The sequence below is a fragment of the Folsomia candida genome, unplaced genomic scaffold (assembly GCF_002217175.1).
Source record: "Folsomia candida strain VU population unplaced genomic scaffold, ASM221717v1 Fcan01_Sc005, whole genome shotgun sequence".
NCBI lineage: Eukaryota > Metazoa > Arthropoda > Collembola > Entomobryomorpha > Isotomidae > Folsomia > Folsomia candida.
This window is the reverse complement of record NW_019091197.1, coordinates 860,682-879,818: the sequence shown is the minus strand read 5'-3', so window position 1 is coordinate 879,818 and position 19,137 is coordinate 860,682. Positions and strand designations below refer to the sequence as shown.

At 37.4% G+C, this 19,137-nt stretch overlaps 2 protein-coding genes and 1 long non-coding RNA gene across 4 annotated transcripts; 1 reads left to right on the top strand and 2 right to left on the bottom strand.

The window, feature by feature from the left end:
• Nucleotides 1-8,636: 8,636 nt before the first annotated feature.
• Nucleotides 8,637-10,975, bottom strand: LOC118435785. 2 transcript variants are annotated; one of them, XM_035852202.1, is made up of 5 exons: nucleotides 10,827-10,975; nucleotides 10,610-10,690; nucleotides 9,264-10,509; nucleotides 8,970-9,098; nucleotides 8,637-8,874 (listed from the first exon to the last, which is right to left on the bottom strand). In XM_035852202.1, exons 3-5 carry the CDS (start codon nucleotides 10,237-10,239, stop codon nucleotides 8,855-8,857), a joined length of 1,125 nt encoding a protein of 374 aa, XP_035708095.1. In that variant the 5' UTR covers nucleotides 10,240-10,509; nucleotides 10,610-10,690; nucleotides 10,827-10,975; the 3' UTR covers nucleotides 8,637-8,854. The 2 variants fall into 2 exon arrangements, with proteins under 2 accessions (XP_035708095.1, XP_035708096.1); XM_035852203.1 differs by having other exon boundaries at nucleotides 10,610-10,975.
• Nucleotides 10,976-13,527: 2,552 nt separating this feature from the next.
• On the top strand, nucleotides 13,528-14,988 carry LOC118435887. The gene is made up of 3 exons (XR_004835051.1): nucleotides 13,528-14,007; nucleotides 14,295-14,428; nucleotides 14,522-14,988. It is a non-coding gene; the product is annotated as an uncharacterized LOC118435887 (long non-coding RNA).
• A 271-nt stretch (nucleotides 14,989-15,259) lies between these two features.
• Nucleotides 15,260-16,333, bottom strand: LOC118435886. Its single transcript, XM_035852392.1, has 2 exons — nucleotides 16,125-16,333; nucleotides 15,260-16,069 (listed from the first exon to the last, which is right to left on the bottom strand). Exon 2 carries the CDS (start codon nucleotides 15,988-15,990, stop codon nucleotides 15,427-15,429), a length of 564 nt encoding a protein of 187 aa, XP_035708285.1. The 5' UTR covers nucleotides 15,991-16,069; nucleotides 16,125-16,333; the 3' UTR covers nucleotides 15,260-15,426.
• Between the last annotated feature and the right edge of the window lie 2,804 nt (nucleotides 16,334-19,137).

Sequence of the window (19,137 nt, the reverse complement as noted above, 5' to 3'; positions counted from 1 at the left end):
TGTAAACTACCTCATAAGAATAGTCATCAGTTTCACATGGACCAAATTTCATCCTTAAATCCTCCAATTTCAGTAGGGATGCTACTTTACATTCCTGTTAGTAATATATAATTCTTGTAAATAGCTTTGACACTAAAACGTTACTACACTCTTAGAAATCCGGTGTAAAAATATTACCGAACGGTATTCATATGTGTATGACTCTTCAACAAAAAGTGGTATTGATAAAGATTATCGTGAGTGATAGCTTGGTATTAAAATTCTACCTAACATGTAGCACATTTTTGTGGACCGGTATAACTTTAATACCAAACGGTAACAACTTTAACACCTAGAAATCTATACATGCTAGATTTCTAAGAATGTATTTATTTATGAATATCTAACCTCATTTGTTATGGAGACAGCCATCCAAATTTTTACGTAGAGTCGACTCAACCCAAACAATACCCACATTCCTGTGAAACCGTTTGTGATCCAGACGCCTGTAGTGTCCCCAACTGGTTGGTCACTCAGGACGGAGACAAAGATGAAGATCGACCCTCCCGTGAAATACATCGTCATAAAGATGGAAAGCATTTGTTGTGGGGCCAAATATTCCCCACAAATTGCAGCCTGCGAACGTAACTTGATTAAAAGAAGATGGATCTTTCGAACTTCTAGTTGCATAAGTTCGGCATCAAACGTGTTCTCAATGTGGGTTCGTACCTTGTATGGAGAATTGCATTTAAAAATTTGTACGCAATAGTAAAATTTGTTTCACCCAAAGAAGAATACGAAATTAAGTGACCAGTAAGCATTCCCAGATTTTGAGGTACAAATTTCGGGTTATTTATTGTAAAAATATACAAAATAGTGCTTTTACATATGTATTATCAAGCGTCGAAATTTAGCAGGAATTTTCCGGATTTGAGCAGTGAAACACAGGTATGTTTTGGCTGAAAAATCAAGTATTTTGTAAACTCTGGAAATAAATGTATTTAATAGAAAAGCAATTCACTTATGGTCCTTCATATCATTGTCAAATCCGTAAATCCCGTAAACCTATCAAGTTTGTAGTCCAAATTTTTACAAAATTTGCAAATCAAAATTCTAATACAAAATATATTGAAGCACAAATATTTCACGGAAAATAGACTTTAAATTTTTTGCAAGCCTAGATTAGTCCGTTCGAAATCTGAGGCGCTCATATGTCACTTTATCATATTTTAAAGTATTACCTCGCCAAATTCGACTTGCAAACATTTCAGCATTATGAGAGCCTGCGATTCTCCCGAAGCGTAGCACATGTGAGGAAGATAATTATAAATTATGACCAAAACGCAATGAATCGGGTACTTCACGTCAAAGGTTAAGAAGGTCTCAATACTTCCGAAAACCAGTATTGGCGCAAATTCAAAAAATGGGATGACGTATTTCATAAATTTCTGAATCTCTATCTTGTCCCTGGTAAAACCCATTTGTTGCATATCGTCTTCAATTTCATTCCAATTATTTAACCATTTCGTCAACGTGGATGCTTTCAGAAACGCGATCAAGTAATCGATCGGAGCGATTGCGATGTAAACCAAACTGATCGAAGCTATCAAACCGGCCGTGAACCCAGTCACGTGATCCATTACATTGTAAACTTCCTCTTTCGCTTCCTCCCTGCTATTTTGTGCTGGCCAACTGAAATATAAATTGATGTTTGATTAACTTTCGAGCAATCATACGTAAGTATGTACTGAGCGTTCTAACGACAACGACAACCTATATGACCTATGCCTACAGATATTAGCCAATAAGTCGTGAAAATTTGCCAGATTTCACTGAGCTTTTGCTGGATGACGATATGATTTTATTCGGAAATTAAAATTATTTCACAAATTCATCTTCTCCATCACTAAGCGATCGAGATTTCATAAACCCATACAAACTAAATTAAAATTGGATATGATAACAAGACGGCTTTGATGTATGTATATATAGTTTTGAGAAATTGGCGAAATACTTTGCGAATTTCTATGCAAGAATAATTTTTTGAGCCCCGTGTCTTTTACGTACATAATTCGCAATAAGACGTTGTCGTGAGTATATGTATTAACATAAATATGACGCCTATGGATTCTAGTTTTTCCGAAAGTTGGATTTCATTGCAACAAATCGTGATCAATTCAAGAAAAGGATGCTTTTAGTGCCTCCTGCATAGTTTTGATTCTGAAATATTGATAAAATTCGCTCACATGCCAGACCAAGGGAACACGTCGTACTCAAGTAATTCACCATACTTAAGGACTCCAAAGAGTAACAAGATATTCAACAAGAACGCACAAATTAAAGCTACGGAAAACGTGGCTCCGCCCGGTTTGAAATTAAAATTCACTTGTTCCTTTTTCACTATGGCTTTAAATGACAAGGGACACAGGGCAAGGGATCGCGTGAATTTGAAAAAGGGAAGGACCTGTTTGGTCAATCCGGGTATTTTGGGGGTTACACAAATTTGGACCATTATGATTTCTTAAGGTGCGTTTATGCTTCACGTAATCGTCATGTCCTCCTCCAAATCCGATTTTTTGATTGGTTAAAATTGTTAATTGTCGTAGTGATCATTTCGTCCAGCCAATCAAAAAATCGGATTTGAAGGAGTACGTGACGATGACGTGAAGCATAAACACCACTTTAGGCTCCAAGGAATGTGAGGAAAGAACCATTTTCGTTGCTTATGATAAATGCAATTGATATGAAAAACTAATTTGTTAAGTGACTAACGCCTAAATACATATTTCTGTATGTCCGAAACCAATTGAATTGGAAGGTGGAAGCATTATTGGTATTGTAAAGTGGACTATTAATATTTACTGAAGTTAATATTAAATGTAGAAATTATGTATAAGCACGCAATGACAATAATATGAATTGTTAATCCAACGATATTAATGACACATGCATGCATGTATCATGTATACACTGTGAAGTTATTTGTGGGTGTCACCTCATTTTAACTTTGAGCGTAAAATATGTTAAATATGTTTCTGCATTCAAACTTTTTGTGTACATGGCGTTTTAAGTAAATGTCTAGCTACCATGGAAAATTTTGCAAAGGGAAAAGTTCACAAATCCGTTTGGCTTGTTTCCCAGAAGGGAAATAAAATTTTCATTTCGTACAAAAACGCGAGAAGTTTCAAAATCATTTAGATAAATAGAAGAAGGTAAACTTGAGACACAAAAATCCAAACACCCGCATGCAATGGAACCTTAACACATTTCATCCAAAGAATGAGTCGACAAAAACTAAACGCCCGAACCAATAGTCCAGTCAACAGCCAATAAAAGAGTCAATTTTACATATTTCATATTTCTGTACTGTCATTTAAAGTAAAATAGATTTTGATTCAATAAAGCTGCATAGTTCACGCGGCGAACCCAACTGTCATTTGAGATTTGGAGGTGCCAGAAAGGGTTCGGGGAAAGTGCATAAGGAAAAACGCATCGATAGAGGGTTCATTTTTCCCCCTTAATCGGGAGTATTCACGCAGCGCGTGGTGGCTGATGCCCGGCCAAGCAGTGCATGCTTCACTCCACGACGGTGGTGCACCACCGTGCATCATCGCCACCACCAATCCCCACATATCCTGGCATCAAAAAATGACGTTGGAAGCACCTAGGTGGCGTCCCACCGCCTTCACGTTTATATACCACTTTACCTCCAGACTGACCCACTTTTGTGACAAGTTTAGCGATAACGTGCAAATCATGGAGCTTTCCATCGAATACGAAGAAACCTTTCAATACATCCATCAAGTCTTAACAAATTGCTGCCTGAATTTGAAGCAGTTGCGAATTCTTTGCGAAATTCGGATTCCGAGCTCGAAGAAAACTTTGGGGCCGCTGCCACCACAACCAAAGCTAAAATCTTTTCTACTCAACTCCACGCTGAGGGCGCCGATTCCTACTCTGACGAATTTTATTCAGATCGTTGTCAACGCCTCGCCAAATTTAAGGGAGGTCAAAATTCCATGGGGAATCTGTCCCAATTTTGAAAATTCTAAATCTCTCGACTCCTTAACGATTGCATTGGATAACCTTAATGCACGTGACTTCGCTGTATTTAAAACTTCAGGGTTCTCACGTATGCTTAATCAAGTTGCGGATCACCTGGTCAGCTTATGCATTGGGGAATCCGATGCGGTAGAGTGCATCTACGATTCCAAACACTGGACTAGAATAGGATTCCTGTTACCGAGAAAGATGCCGAAATTGCAAAAGTATCGAAACGTGCTGGTCGATGTTTTTCAGTTCGGCGATGTCTTGCAAGACTTGGAAAATATGCCCGTCCTCACAACCCTGGTGATTGGGAAAACAAATAATAAAAAATCGGCAGGTTTTCAAGAATTTTTGCAACCCATTTTCGACTCTGGGAAGATTTTTGGAAGTTTGAAGAATTTGACGATTCTTGAGCTGCATGATCCCAGACTTTTGGAGGGATTGAAGACTACTTTTCCCAACTTGGTAAAATTGGAGGTTGCGTGTATCACTAAGGGCTTCCATGGGAAGGAAAGTGAGATGAAGTTGGGCGTGGTGCTTAAGGCGTGTGGGGGTTGGGAAGGGCTGAAACGGATGGATCTATGGCTACCGATTTATCCAGAAAAAATAAAGGACGCCATTCCAGCTCTGTTGGAAGGACGGGAATTGTACAAAGGCGAGTGTGAGGGTTTCAAATTAAAAATTTTCTGAGATGAGGGACAATTTTGCGTTACGTGTTTTATGAATGTTCCCTAATTTCTATATGTAATATGCCAATTTCTTAAATTTCTGCCCACTACAGGGTTGAAAACTTTGAACATTATGGGAAACAATGCCTACAAGACAAATGTGAAACAAGATTTGAAAGGGAAAGAGTTGGATCTGTTTAAGGAACTGCTCCTCGCGATGAAAGGGGTGGACGACGTCATCATTTCATATCTTCGTGTAAGTTTCTTATCCACTATCCACATCAATTTCTTATTCACTTGGTCCATAACTTGTATCGTTTAAATACATATTTCTATTGGTTTTGTTTCCAGTTTTACGAACAATCTGAGAGGAATATATTCAATATAATGGTGTCAAACAACTTGGATGCCTCGAAGTTTAGGATTTTTGAAGGGAAATCGACCCGTCTTGGTAGCGATTAGTTACAAATTTGATTTCATGTTTAGGCCGACCAAGCAACCTCATTAGTTCAGTTGAAGATCACAACTTCAAATCTGTAAATATCTTTAAGGTTTACGACAAGTTTCTATACATATGTATTCGGAGATTAATTGTTTATATAGAAGGAATATGTATCTTAAAATAAAGTTATTAGTATTCCAGTTAAAAATGAAAAGATTATTATCAGTAAATATGTAAATTATGCTTGTTTTTATGTAATTTTTCCACAAGAATTTTAACATGAAAATTTACTCTTGAGTATGCAGTGTACTGAATTTAATTCCTAAATTCTATAAATATACTTTAAAATGAAGGTTTTAATATCAGTTTAACATTGAAAGGCTATGCAACAGATAAAGGATACTCGGTTTATGTAAATGATCATAAAAAATTTATGTATTATAATAGAGAGTTGGAGATATTTTGGATTTTTACTTGTACTTTACTGTGGTTACAGTACAGTACAAAAATTAGTACAAAATTCAAAAGACCTGGAGAATTTCCAATATTTTATACTGTAGGAAATTTGATTGTAGAAGTCCGCGAACCATGTGAATCAACAATTGAGAAAATTAGACATGGGAACTTTTTTAAAACTTGCACTATTATCTGAAGATGATTTCGCCCTACTTTTGGGGGCAGAATCTATTCGGCGCCGAAAAAAGTTATTTCCACCATTATTCGAGTTTGAGGCGCATCCGCTATGATTTCCGCTTCTATACTGATTTCCGGTTTATCAAGGAAGAGATTTTAAATCTCATCAACGTGTTACGAATTCCAAAAGAAATGCGTACCCCACAAGGATTAAAGTTTCTTGGCGCCGAAGGTAATTAGGAGCAAGATAAATCTTATGACCTCTTGTAATACATATAATTGTGATATTCCAGGATTCTGCATACTTCTCCGGCGCCTGGCTTATCCAAACCGACTTCTTGATTTGCAACCTATATTTGGAAGGCGTGAAGAAGAACTATCTCATATTTTTAATACCGTCCTGGACTACATTTACGACAACTTTAGATGGCTAACAGAATCGTGGAAACAATGGTGGCTTCAAGTAGATCACCTTAAAGCGTACAGCGATGCAATTACAGCAAAAGGATCAGCACTTCAAACCTGTTTCGGATTCATAGATGGTAAAATGACTGGTATATTTAGGTTTGTTATAAGTTATAATTGTATGTACAATTGTAGTTCTATGTATGTAGGAACGTTACATGCAACCTGCCGTCCAACTCGACATCAACAAGAGGTTTACAGTGGTCACAAGCGCCAACACGGTCTCAAATATCAATCAGTGGTATTACCTAACGGCTTAATTGCTAATTTGTATGGACCTGTATCTGGACGACGCCACGATTCTTACATGCTGGCAGAGAGCAATTTGATGTGGAATCTTCAGAACCACCTCGGCGCCGAGAATCTTCATTTATACGGAGACAAAGGTTATGCACTGCAGCAACATCTTATCACACCATACCAAGGAAATGACCTACCCCCACAACATCGACAATTCAATCTTGTGATAAGCCGGATGAGAATATGCGTTGAATGGGAGTTTGGGGAACTTTTCGAGCAATTTGCCTTCCTGGATTTAAAAAAAAATCAAAAAATATATTTGCAGCCTTTAGGTAAATATATGGCTGTTGCAACTATTTTAAAAAACTGTAAAACATGCTTAAACGGGTCTCAAACATCAATGTATTTCGGTTTAAATCCTCCTTCATTATCGAGCTATGTCAATAATGATCCAAATTTATAATAAATGTTACATAAACTGGCGCCAGTAATTTATTTTCCATATTCATTTGTTATTTTTTCATGAGAAGTTCGAGCATAAGTTTCTGAGTCTCAAGCTGAAGGCGCCTTTCTTCTTGGTCAGAATCATGTTTAGCCTTCTCAATTTGCAACCGTTCCAAGTCAAGTTGCCGTTGGTGTTCGAATTTTTCTTTTTCAAATTGTAAAGTCGCATTCTTCAACTGTAATTCTTCTACCTTAATATCCTGCTCTGCTTTGAATTTCTGGTTGTCCTGTTCTTGTTTTTCTTTCCACAATTCAACAAGATCACCATCACCAGTTCTTTTTAATTTACGGGTGAATTGTTGAGCTGACGGAGGCGTACCGAGATCATCTAAAATTAATGTCCTCGTATCAAATATAACCCGTTTGGACATATTTAAAAGTTAAATCCAACCATTCTTTTTTACAGTCGACATCGCGGCGCCGCGTATTTCTTCCGCCTTTTCTTTGTTGACTTCCAGCTTTTGCTTTTTCTTTTCCTTTGAATTTATAATGATGTCCTCTAAATCTCGAACTAACGGACTCAGACTGCTCAACTTTGTGTCAAGTTCCGAGAGTTCTTCTTCCTTGCCGGTTCTAAAAGTAAATAACAATTGGTAAATTTGCAATGAATAGTAAGCATTTCAAATCAACGTAAGTATTTTTACTCATCACGATGAATTTTATCTTGTTTCTCGAATTCCTTTAAGATCCGTTCAAATCTTCTTTTAACTGCTATGTAGTCAACGGCGCCGTGGTATTTAGTGTTTCTGCTACTGCTGACCACAACTTGACACTTTCTTTAGGCGAATCTGAGAAAGGCTGCACTTTTTCGATTTCCGTCACCATTGTTAGATCCCTTTCGGAGTTCCACCGAAACTGCCGCTTCCGTCCAGATACGGGAATGGTCTCAGACTCATCCCCATCCTCTTTTGAGTTGGGTTTGCGCTCTATTTTTTTGGAACACTGCAAATTTACAAAATAAATATTAGGTTGGTTAAGTAAGTTACAACAAGTTCGAGCTAAATATATGCATGAAAACATATATACATATGCAAATGTGTTTACATGCTCCACATATGTATATATGAATAATACAAAACTTCAAATTTAAAATTTGTAATTACCTTTGTAACAGTAGACATTTTATAGTTTAATTTCAAACTACTAAATTGCAAAGAACAATTTGAGTGGGATGAGCGAGTAAATAAATTTAATCCTGGCGCCAGGGGAAGGAGAGAATTTTACTCACCAACACCTGATTTCCAGAGTAAAATACAAACTGAGCCCGTGTTTCAATTTGGGTACTGTAGACTGTAGAATTAGTACAAAAATCTGATGACGTCATCATCTAGAGTCCAGAGTACAGTCTACAGTCGAAATCCAAGTTTTCTCCAACTCTCTAATAAGTACATATTATATTTATTAATGTTGTAAACATATAAATGTGCATGATGGTTTTGGTCAGGAAATATGTACTGACATTTATGGGATTTGATCTAATGACAAGTGTAGCATCGAGCATAATTTAATACTGGTCGTTGCGCCAGGTCCATAATTTATTTAATACAATTAATTAAACACATGACTAAATAAATAGGATAGGACGTAGTTTATTCAACAATTAAACTACAAAACATTTCATTTAGGATAAGTAATTATTTGATTATTATGGAGTGAAAAAGAATCTTTTTAAAAGATTCTAATAATTCAATTCGTGGTGCATGGCGAAACTTGTAATTTTAAAAGTTATTTTGTACGTATTAAGGAGTGTTAATACATATCCACTTTAAATATTTTAGCACAAAATTAATAGTCAGGGTCAGGATACGCCTTGCCCACAAATATTTTGAACTTTGACACCGACATGTTGTTTGACTCCATGAATTCAAATATGTCTCTAGCAGATTTGTAGCTGAACTAGATGCGAAATGGATAAAAATATATTTTATTATCACATTACTAAATTTTTAGTTATTAAATCCAACTCAGAATGAAAAAACTTCCATAAATACCGTGAATTTCGACCTCGTCCATTTCATCCGTCGCCACGAGAACTTGCTTAAACAGGTTTAACTCGATCTCTGTGAAGTCGTGTGTCACGTCATCTCCACAGCATTGGCCCATTTCGAACGTTTTCAGCGCTTAAGTTTAAATCAACATAGAAATAAAACAAATTAGCATATCAATAAGCTACACATTAACTACATAGTATTATATAAATTTATATAATAAATAATAATATTTATGTTAAGATGTTATCACGAGGATAACATCTCGTCTGGCATAATTACAATTTTGTTACTTACTTTTATACAATTCCGAGCCATCCAACAGCCCTTGAATGACATCCAAAACTAGGTCTGACTCCGTGGGCAGCGATAAATACAAGTGTTTCAGCCCCACCCAGCCCGCACACGCCTTCAGCACGGGACCCCACTTCATCCTACTCTCCTCCCCACGGTGGTCCGTCATGTCCCCCGTATCCAACTCCAACCTCACCAAGTTCGGAAATGCAGTCTTCAATCCCTCCAAAAGCGTGGGATCATGCATCTCAAAAATCTTCAAACTCTCCACACCCCCCAAAATCTTCCCCGCATTGAAAATAGTTTGCAAATATTCATGCAAACTTGCCGACTTTGTTCTGTATGTCTTCCCAAGCACCAGCCTTTTCAGGACTGGCATTTTTTCGAAGTCGTGCAAGACGTCGTCGCACTGAAAAACATCGAGCAGCATGTTCCGATACTTTTGCAATTTCGGCATCTTCCTCGGCAATCGGAATTCCTGTCTATCCCAGTTTCCGGAACCTGTGATACATACTACTTCATCGTATTCCCCAAAACCTAGAGTGACCAGTTGATCGCCAATCTGATTCAGCATACGTGACATCTCTACAGGTTTAAAGCGATCTATGCGACGTGCTTGAAGTGCACGTGCTCCGATGGTTAAAGAATCAATGGATTTAGAATTCTCAAAATTTGGGTGGATTCCCCACGGAATCGAAAGCTCCCTTAAATTTGGCGAGGCGTTGACAACGGCCTGAATAAAACTCACCGGTGGCTTCCGTGACGAATAAAATAGAAACGAGGTCAACTTTGCCTTTGGTGGCAGCGGGTCCATTAACATTTGCTTGGTCTTCGTAAATGAGCAAGCAATTCGCAATCGTGTCAAATTTGGACAGCAATTAGTTAAGACTTGGTGGATGTATCGTAAGCAGTCTACAGCATTGATGCAAAGCTCCAGAATTTGCACGTTATCGCTGAATTTATCGCAAAAGTGTGTCATCCTGGAGGCGAAGGTGTATATGTCAGTGGTGGAGTTGGGGTTATCCTTTTCCTTGATACAACTGGCGCTGATCCGTTTCACGAGTCGGTCATCTAACGAGAAACATAATGCGAAAAAGGAAAAGGGGTCGTCGTCTCGGTCCTATTTTTCGTTCAGGTTTAACGAAAGTCTCGTATTTGGAAGGGAGAGGACGATTTCATTCCAAAAAGGGCAAACTAGTCGACAAGTTTTCAACGGGGTGGAGTTCTGTTTGAATATTTCCATCAAAATCTGTTAAAAAGTATTTGTAAAATATAACCCTTTAAATCATAATTATTCGTAAGGTTATACATAAATATTTAATAAGAATATTTGGGTTATCTGTATTTACAATCGGATTATTTAGTGCGACTTCCTGTGGGGTTCTTTCTTCATATTCCATTTCGGCCACCCACCGGAGTGAATTTGTCGTCTGAACAAAATTTTACTGTTTTAGAATGTACGCATTTATGAATATTTAGATAAATATGTGATTTAAAATCACTGATTTTACAGCACAATTTATAATAGAATTTGAATAGAATAGATATTTATCTGTAAGGTCTTACCAATAATTGAAGTTGAATATTATTCAGACTTATGATTTTGTAAATCAACCGGAAATTAAGAGATGCTACTTTTTTTTATTCCTTTCGAGAACACACGGTCTGGTCCGCGGGGTTCAGTTTTATAAAGGGGTGAAGCGAAGCGAAATCCCTTTATGGAAATGTCTTGTCCGCCCGGCCGTCTGCTGTATCCATCCACCATATTTTTAGAACGGATTCGAATTTCGACATGAAATTTTCGCCAACGTATTTCTAATTTTTGAGGTACGGATGAGTTCGAAGATGGGCGTTGTAGGTCATAAGGTCACGGAGCCACGAGGAGAGACAAACGTGCCGAATTCTTTGTTTTGACCGTAGTTTGGGGCGAAGATTTCAAAAACCAATATGGTTTTGCTATACGATGACCGTGTCGCTTCACCCCCCAAAAAATGCAAGCATGCTGGGGATTATATTATGACTTGAAAATCATGCAGAGGGAGCGTGCACAAGGCATGTCATAAATTTTTGAACCACTACAGTGTGACCACCAAAAATATGTTCCGGACCACAACTGTTTTTTGAAAGTAAGTTGCTCTTTGAAATCAAATCCCATAAATATCAGAATTTCATGCTTAATTCCATCATGCACGGTCCCAGAGAATCTAAACCGCGCGCACCATGTTCTCGCCAGGAATAAAAAAAATTAGAAATATTTTATACATTTCTTCCAGTTATTTAAAATAAATTAAAATAAATTCACTCTATCAATTTGTATATTATTCAACCTCAAAAATTGGTAAGACATTGCAGACATACATAAATAATACTTGCTATTGAAATTATCTTGTAAATTGAACTGCAAACTATTCACTATTTGTAAATATTACTTATTTAATATTTATTAACATTAACTTTATTATTAACATTATAAAACAGTAAATTTGGTCACATCTACCCATAGATTTCTGTCCGGTGGGTGGCCGAAATGGAATCTCAACCTGAGGAAAGAACCCCACAGGAAGTTGCACTAAACAATCCGATTGTAAGTTACAAGTTGCAACTTGCAACTTACAACTTGAAAAACAATTTGTAACCCTAGTATTTTTATTAATAAAAGTAATCTTAATTTAAATAGTTTAAAAAACTGTTTTGCAAACTTCCAGATTTTGTCGGAAATATTTAAAATGTCCTTCACCCCGTTGAGGACTTGTCGACTAGTTTGTCACTTTTGGAATGACGTCGTCCTCTCCCTTCCAAATTCAAGACTTGGAATAGAGCTGAACCCCGGATATGACCGCAACGAGGATCCATTTTCCTTTTTCGCCCTACTCTTTTCATTGGATGAACGACTCCCAAAACGGATCAGCGCCACATGTGACACCGAGGTATCGCACGAAGAGGATCCCGACCCGAAAACCTGCATGTACGTCTTCGCCTCCAGGCTGACACACTTTTGTGATAAATTCAGCGATACCGTGCAAATTTTGGAGCTTTCCATTGATGACGAAGACTGCTTCAAATATATCCATCAAGTCTTGAAATTGCTGTCCGAATTTGCAACAGTTGCGAATTGTTTGCGGATTTCCGTATGAGAAAGAAATTTTACTGGAGGCGCTACCAACAAAACCAATGTTGACATCGTTTGTAGTCAGTTCCCCAGTGGAAAAACTGGTTCGTACGGGTACCAATTTTATTGAGGTCGTCATCATCGCCTCGCCAAATTTAAGAGAGGTCACAATTCCATGGGGAATCTATCCTAATTTTAAGAATTCTAAGTCTCTTGAATTCTTGACGATCTCAACCGATGCCCTTGAAACACGAGACATTGCTCGCTTTAAACCTGGACGGCTCTCACGGATGCTTAACCAAGTAGCGGATAACCTGGTCAGCTTCTGCTTTGGGGAATCCGATCAAGTAGAAGGCATCCACGGTTCTGGAAATTGGAATAGGCTAGAATTCCGGTTCCCGAGGAAGATGCCGAAGTTGGAAAAATATCGAAACTTGCTGCTCGACGTTTTTCAGTGCGACGACGTCTTGCACGACTTCGAGAAAATGCCCGTCCTGAAAACTCTGGTGATTGGGAAGACAAATAAAACAAAATCAGGAAGTTTGCATGAATATTTGCAAACTGTTTCCGACACGGGGATGATTTTGGGAAGTGTGAAGAACTTGAGGATTTTTGGGCTGCATGATCCCAGACTTTTGGATGGATTAAAAGTGGCGTTTCCCAACTTGGCGAGGCTGGAGGTGGACACATATGTCAGGACAGACGACCGCGGGGAGGAAAGTGGGATGAAGTTGGGCGTGGTACTCAAGGCTTGTGGGGGTTGGAGAGAGTTGAAATTTATGGACTTGTCGCTGCCGATTTATCCAGAAGACATTAACGACGCCATTCCAGCTCTGTTGGAAGGACGTGAATTGTACAAAGGTGAGTGCCAGCTTTTTCGAATGGATTTGTTGGTCAATTTCCTAGAAGTGGGAATACTTACTTAGATTTCTGTCCGGTGGGTGGCCGAAATGGAATCTCAGAATACTTACAACGATACGGGTAATCTAGCTGACTAAACCGGGAGATGAGATCTCACATCTCACTCTATCAGCCAGAGGAAAGAAGCGCACAGGAAATGGCACTAAACAATCCAATTGTAAATAAGCCACATCTTTTAAGAATAAATACAACGTTGCAATATTAATTTAAACAGTTTAAGTATTTCGCAACCTTTCAGATTTTGATGGAAATATTCAGACAGACCTCCACCCCTTTGAAATCTTGTCGACTAGTTTGCCAATTTTGGAACGAAATCGCCCTCTCCCTTCCAAACACAAGACTTCAGTTGAACCTGTACAAACTGTATGGCCTAAACGAGGACCACTTTTCACTTATCCAATTATCGTTCTCATTAGATAGCCTGCTTGCGAAACGGATCAGCGCCACGTGTAAATACTACGCCACACGCATAGACCCGTTCGTCTGTAGGCTGACATGCTTTGAAGACTGCGTTTCCGAATTTGATGAGGTTACGTGTGGATACATGTAGCATGACGGACGACCGCGGGGAGGAGAGTGGGATGAAGTTGGGCGTGGTGCTTAAGGCGTGTGGGGGTTGGGGAGGGTTGAAATGTATGGAGTTGTCGTTGGCGATTTATCCACAAGAAATTATGGATGTCATTCAGGGTCTGTTGGAAGGACGGGAATTGTACAAAGGTAATTTTTTAAATTGCGAAAATTCTCAGACCATGATTTGATTCCGTTAATTTCTTCATACTCGAAGATTATTTCCGGTTCGAGGGAGTAAAAATTTTTTACTAAAAAATCAGAGCAGATTGAACAGTAAAATACTATTGGACTTACACTTTTGTATATACATATGTATTACATATATCATATACGTGTATTAAATATGTATATACATGTATCCGGAATATATAAAAATTTGGAGAGCAGTATTTTTTCCATAATAAATATGTCAATTTCATTTCTGTCAATTTCAGGGCTGAAAACTCTGGAAATTTTGGGATACAAAGGCTATTATGAACACAATTTGAAACAGGACCAGTTGGATCTGATGAAGTAATTGCTACTCGCGATGAATGTCATGGACGACGTTATCATTTCATGTCTTCGCGTAAGCTATAATTATTCAATTTCGCGATAACCAAGCATGAATCAACTTGACTCATACGATTTTATAACGTATATTTTTCTTGATTGTTTCCAGGTTAGAGAAGAATCTGAGAGGAATATATTCAATATAATGGTGTCAAACAACTTGGATGTCTCGAAGTTTAGGATTTTTTATGGGAAACCGGCCCGTCTTGGGAGCGATTAATTACAATTTGGATTTTATGCTAAGATTCGACGAATCGGCGACATCAATAAGGGATCACAACTTAAAAATGCAAATATGTTGACAAAGTTCTTAGGTTTACGAAAAGTTTCTAGCTATGAATTAACAGTTTTGTTTCTTAATACATACGTGTGCATAGTTAAATTATGCGTTTAATATTCCAGAAAAAAATCAAGGGTAATTATTTGTAGATAGTTAAATGCTGCTTATTTTTATGTATATGTTCCGTAAAAATTTACTAAATATGAGAATTCCTGGAAACATTAAAAATTTCTGAAAATTGTTCGAAAATTTCATAATAATACTCGAGACTTCCTGGAAACTTTCCCCTCTTTCCGGGCAAATGTGTTTGCACGTCTGCACCACAAATCAAACCCACGCTTACAAGTACATACATAATAATATATCGTTCAACACGATATTTTTTTACAATATGCATTTTAATTTTATTGAATCTGTGTTTACTCTCCAACAAGTTCACCACTCGCAAATGTATTATTTTAAGTAAGACGAATTAAATCGTGTAAAATTTGGTGAAACAAACCACGAATTTCTCCCCAATTTCCTCTCCCAAAGGGTGTACCCTTTATCCGTCAAAAAATCAATAACTTCATCCACATACATAGCAGCCTCCTCCGGCCCCACGTTACCCCGATCCGTCTCCACGGCAATGACATCAAAGGAAATTTGGTCAAAATCAACCCCCTCCAAAACCCTTAATTCTCCGCCTTCTACATCCAGCAGAAAAAAATTGATGTGCCGAATTCCCAGCGGAACTAAAAGATGCGAAAGAGGGACGCACTGAATCGTAATAATTTTAGGATCCTCGTAATATCTTCATCTTTGTAATGCACGGTGCGAACTTGGTCACAAATCGCGGCATTAAAACTGATCGCATCGGGCCGATTTTTATGTATTTGAGACGACAGGGTGGGATTAGCTTCAATCAGGATTGACCGCCAATGCGCGGTCTGTTCAAAAAAGAGACTCACGCTGGAATTCAGGCCGTTCATCGCGCCCAATTCGAGCATTAGGCCGGCCCCGGTGCCGAAAAAGAATTCATTCCAGGCGGTCAATTCTTCTTGGTCGTAGCCCCGCGTGGTTATGGTGACGTTGTCGTAGGCAGGGTCCTTTTTTAAGCCCCAGTCCTTAAGTCGGTACCACGCGGGAAGGTTCAACATGCTGGTTAAGACTTTAATGCCAGTGTCTGCTAGAGGGGGCGGTAAGTCGGTCAGGGTGGAAGTTTCGTTTTTGAAGTGGAATTGATAAAGGATGAGGTACAAGGAGAAGCAGATGAAGAAAACCGTAGTAAATTTAATTGTGTAGGTGGATTGCTTCATGGTTTTTTTTCAGAAGCTCGCATAAATTTAAGCGCGGTTACGACACGGTTGAATTTGAGCTCCCGCCACGTTTTTTGATCTACAATCAGAGTAAAAAATGAATATCTACATACTATCTTTATCAATGTACTTACATTTTTGACTATTTTTATTAAGTAATCGGCCAGGTTGTCAGGGTGTGATTCGCAATTAATAATATATTAATTTAATATACCATACATAAACTGGTAATCGAATGACATTACTGAATTTTATCTGATTTTAGCAACAACTCAATATTTCACGAAAAATTTACTACTCCAGAGTGCAAATTGTAGTCTTCCGGAACAAAATGAAACCTCCAAGAGAATCCGAGAAGAAAACTTCTTGAAAAATGGATACGTATTGGCACAAATAAGTATGTATCAATTGTCATGACTTAAAGTGATGGGTGAATGTTGGGACAACGACCTAACTTTAATACATTATCATTGCAATTCAAATTTAGTCACGTTCTTTGCATCATAAATAGCTAAACAATAAAAGTTCAGACATAGATACGTACCTATGTTGGCACAAATCTAATAGGGATATTCATTAAGAGTTTGTATTTTCGCGTCGCAACATAATTTTAAAAATGCGAAGTAAATATGTAGTGCATATTTAGTTAGCTAGTATGTACATACGTATGTATGTATTATGCAAATACTAGCCTCGGAGTTCGCAAATAAATTTTAAAGTCAAAATTGTCGACGAATTTGCGAACTTTGTTTTTTTGCTAACTCGCTGTGAATGCCCCCAATACCTTAGATATCAAGTTATAGATTGTCGTGGCTTTAAGTGATGGTTGGAAAATTAAGCTGGGCCGACGACCTGACTTAAATAAATAAATTGTAAGTCAAATTTAAATCACATCCTTTGTTTAACAAAAATCGTAAGAAATAAATGTTCAATGGACATGCATTGATACATGTAAATACAACTTATCAATTGTTATATACCGTAAATGATGAATGAATGTTGACCTGATTTAAATTGTAATTCGGATCCTTACTCATACCGGAAAATATTATTGAGCTTGGCTTAATGTAACATAACTACATAAAACAACGGAGAAAATTTATGAACTTTCTTCACCTTTCCCGTTACACAACATTCATATTCTTATAATTACTAAAGTATTTAAGTATTTACTTTTAATCGTTGAATAAATCTCATCTTAGGATTAGTTTAATTTGATCCGTGCTGTCACATGTAAGTATAATTTTTAAAATGTTTCACAACACAATCCCATCTTATTTAAATATAAAACATTTCTCGCATTTTTGAAGCACCATGCACATATGAGATTATAGCTGATTTACCCATATATATAACTCGTATGATTTGAGGATATAAGGTGTACTTAATTAGTGTTAGATTATCAAGGGGAACAAATTAACCGGTCGCATATAAACGGGTGTATTATAAGTACGTATTCATTTACATTTCATCCATCCCGTCTAAAAATGCATCCACCCTTTGTTTCTTCCCTTTACACGCGATTTCAAACTTGTCTTCTATACAGTCCCTGAATTCTGTTACTTCTGGACACGATTCTGTTTCAGGTGTCGGCATTTGCACCTGTGGCACTACATACATACATAAGCACGATTCAAATTTATTCATAACGTAAGAAATCAATCAGTAATAAATAAATAAAAATACAAGCATCTCCACATTTCTCGGCTTCATCGAGCAAATAATCCATCCAATTTTCGTTCCTTTTACTCAACAAAATTTTGTGGGCCTCTTTCCGCATAAATTTCTTATCTAATCTCCCATTCTGAATGAGACCCTCGTAACTCATCGCGATGCAGAGTAGGCGACACTTTAAAAATCAAATAATTAGTGCAAAAAATTTCAAATTTATGATTTGTTAAGGATATTCATTATTTCTTCGTATCCTTAGTATTCTTCAAATCGTAAAATGGTTACGAGATTATAACATTTTGTCAGCAAAAATCGCGTTATTAAGGTAACGATTTTTACGAATCTGTACCCATTGAACACGAAGAAATATTGAATAAGTTTTAAAAATACCTCATCATTCTGGATTTCGAAACATTTCGTGGTTGCTAAAACAACGCCGGTAATCCATTCCGGTGGAATGGCGATGTCCTCCCCGTTACAGGAGGAATGTTTGCTTATTTCTTGGACGACATCGGTCGCTAATTTCTTCTTGCTGTTCTGAAATTGATTTTCATTGTATCGATTTTAACCGGATACAATTTATATATGTAGGTACCGTAAATACTCTATTTATAGCCGGGGCTAAAATCCAAAACTGGGTGTCACGGACCCGGCTACAATTAGAGACCGGCTATAATTAGAGACCCGGCTAAAATTTGGTCCGCCCTAATTTAAGTCATTATAAAATTAGCGAATAATTAATGTTAACTCGATTTGAGTTATTTTGTTCAGCAAAATATGAAATCAGTTAAATATTCGCTTTAAATCTACTTCTTTAAACGAGGTTTTGTAGTTTTTAAAAACTTGCTGTCGTGATTATATGCATTCTTATTAAGATCTTAACACATTATTCTGTAAATTTTGACCTTATTCGTTGATTAACCGGATGTTCAGTATTTTTCTAGGATCGGGTATGAACGGGGACACAGCCAAAAATACAGGCCATAATTAGAGACCCGGTCATAATTAGGGACCCGGCTATAAATAGAGACCCGGCTAAAATTTTGAAATCTTGGTCTCCAGACCCGGCTATATTTGGAGACCGGCTATAATTAGAATAGGGCTATAAATAGAGGTTTTACGGTAATCCTTAAAATTAATTTCATTTTTACCGAATTTGAAATCAGAGCGAAGAAAATTATAGATGTGCCAAGCTGCATAATATTTTCTAACTTCTTTCCGATTTGAAAATTGGTTCCCTACCAGAAGGAAAAGTAGGGCATGTGCACTAATTTTATGCAAATAATTTTGAAACAGTACAAACACACATAAACTATAATGGACCATAATTTCTATCTTTGGAAATAATTGGGATGAATTGAATATGGACTCCTATTATGCTAACCTTCGAATTTTTAATGATGTATTCATGCTATTATATTGTTTATGAGGTGCTTAAAGTGTTGTGTTACGTTAATGAGTGCCGATTGACGAGGA

Excerpts from the sequence above, each read along its gene's own strand:
- LOC118435785 (XM_035852203.1), bottom strand. The coding sequence starts at position 10,239 with ATGACACACTTTTGCGATAAATTCAGCGATAACGTGCAAATTCTGGAG. Across the intron at positions 9,099-9,263 it reads TGGCTCGGAATTGTATAAAA|CGCTGAAAACGTTCGAAATG; the intron begins GTAAGTAACAAA and ends TTTAAACTTAAG. Across the intron at positions 8,875-8,969 it reads GGACGAGGTCGAAATTCACG|TTCAGCTACAAATCTGCTAG; the intron begins GTATTTATGGAA and ends TTTCGCATCTAG.
- LOC118435886 (XM_035852392.1), bottom strand. The coding sequence starts at position 15,990 with ATGAAGCAATCCACCTACACAATTAAATTTACTACGGTTTTCTTCATC.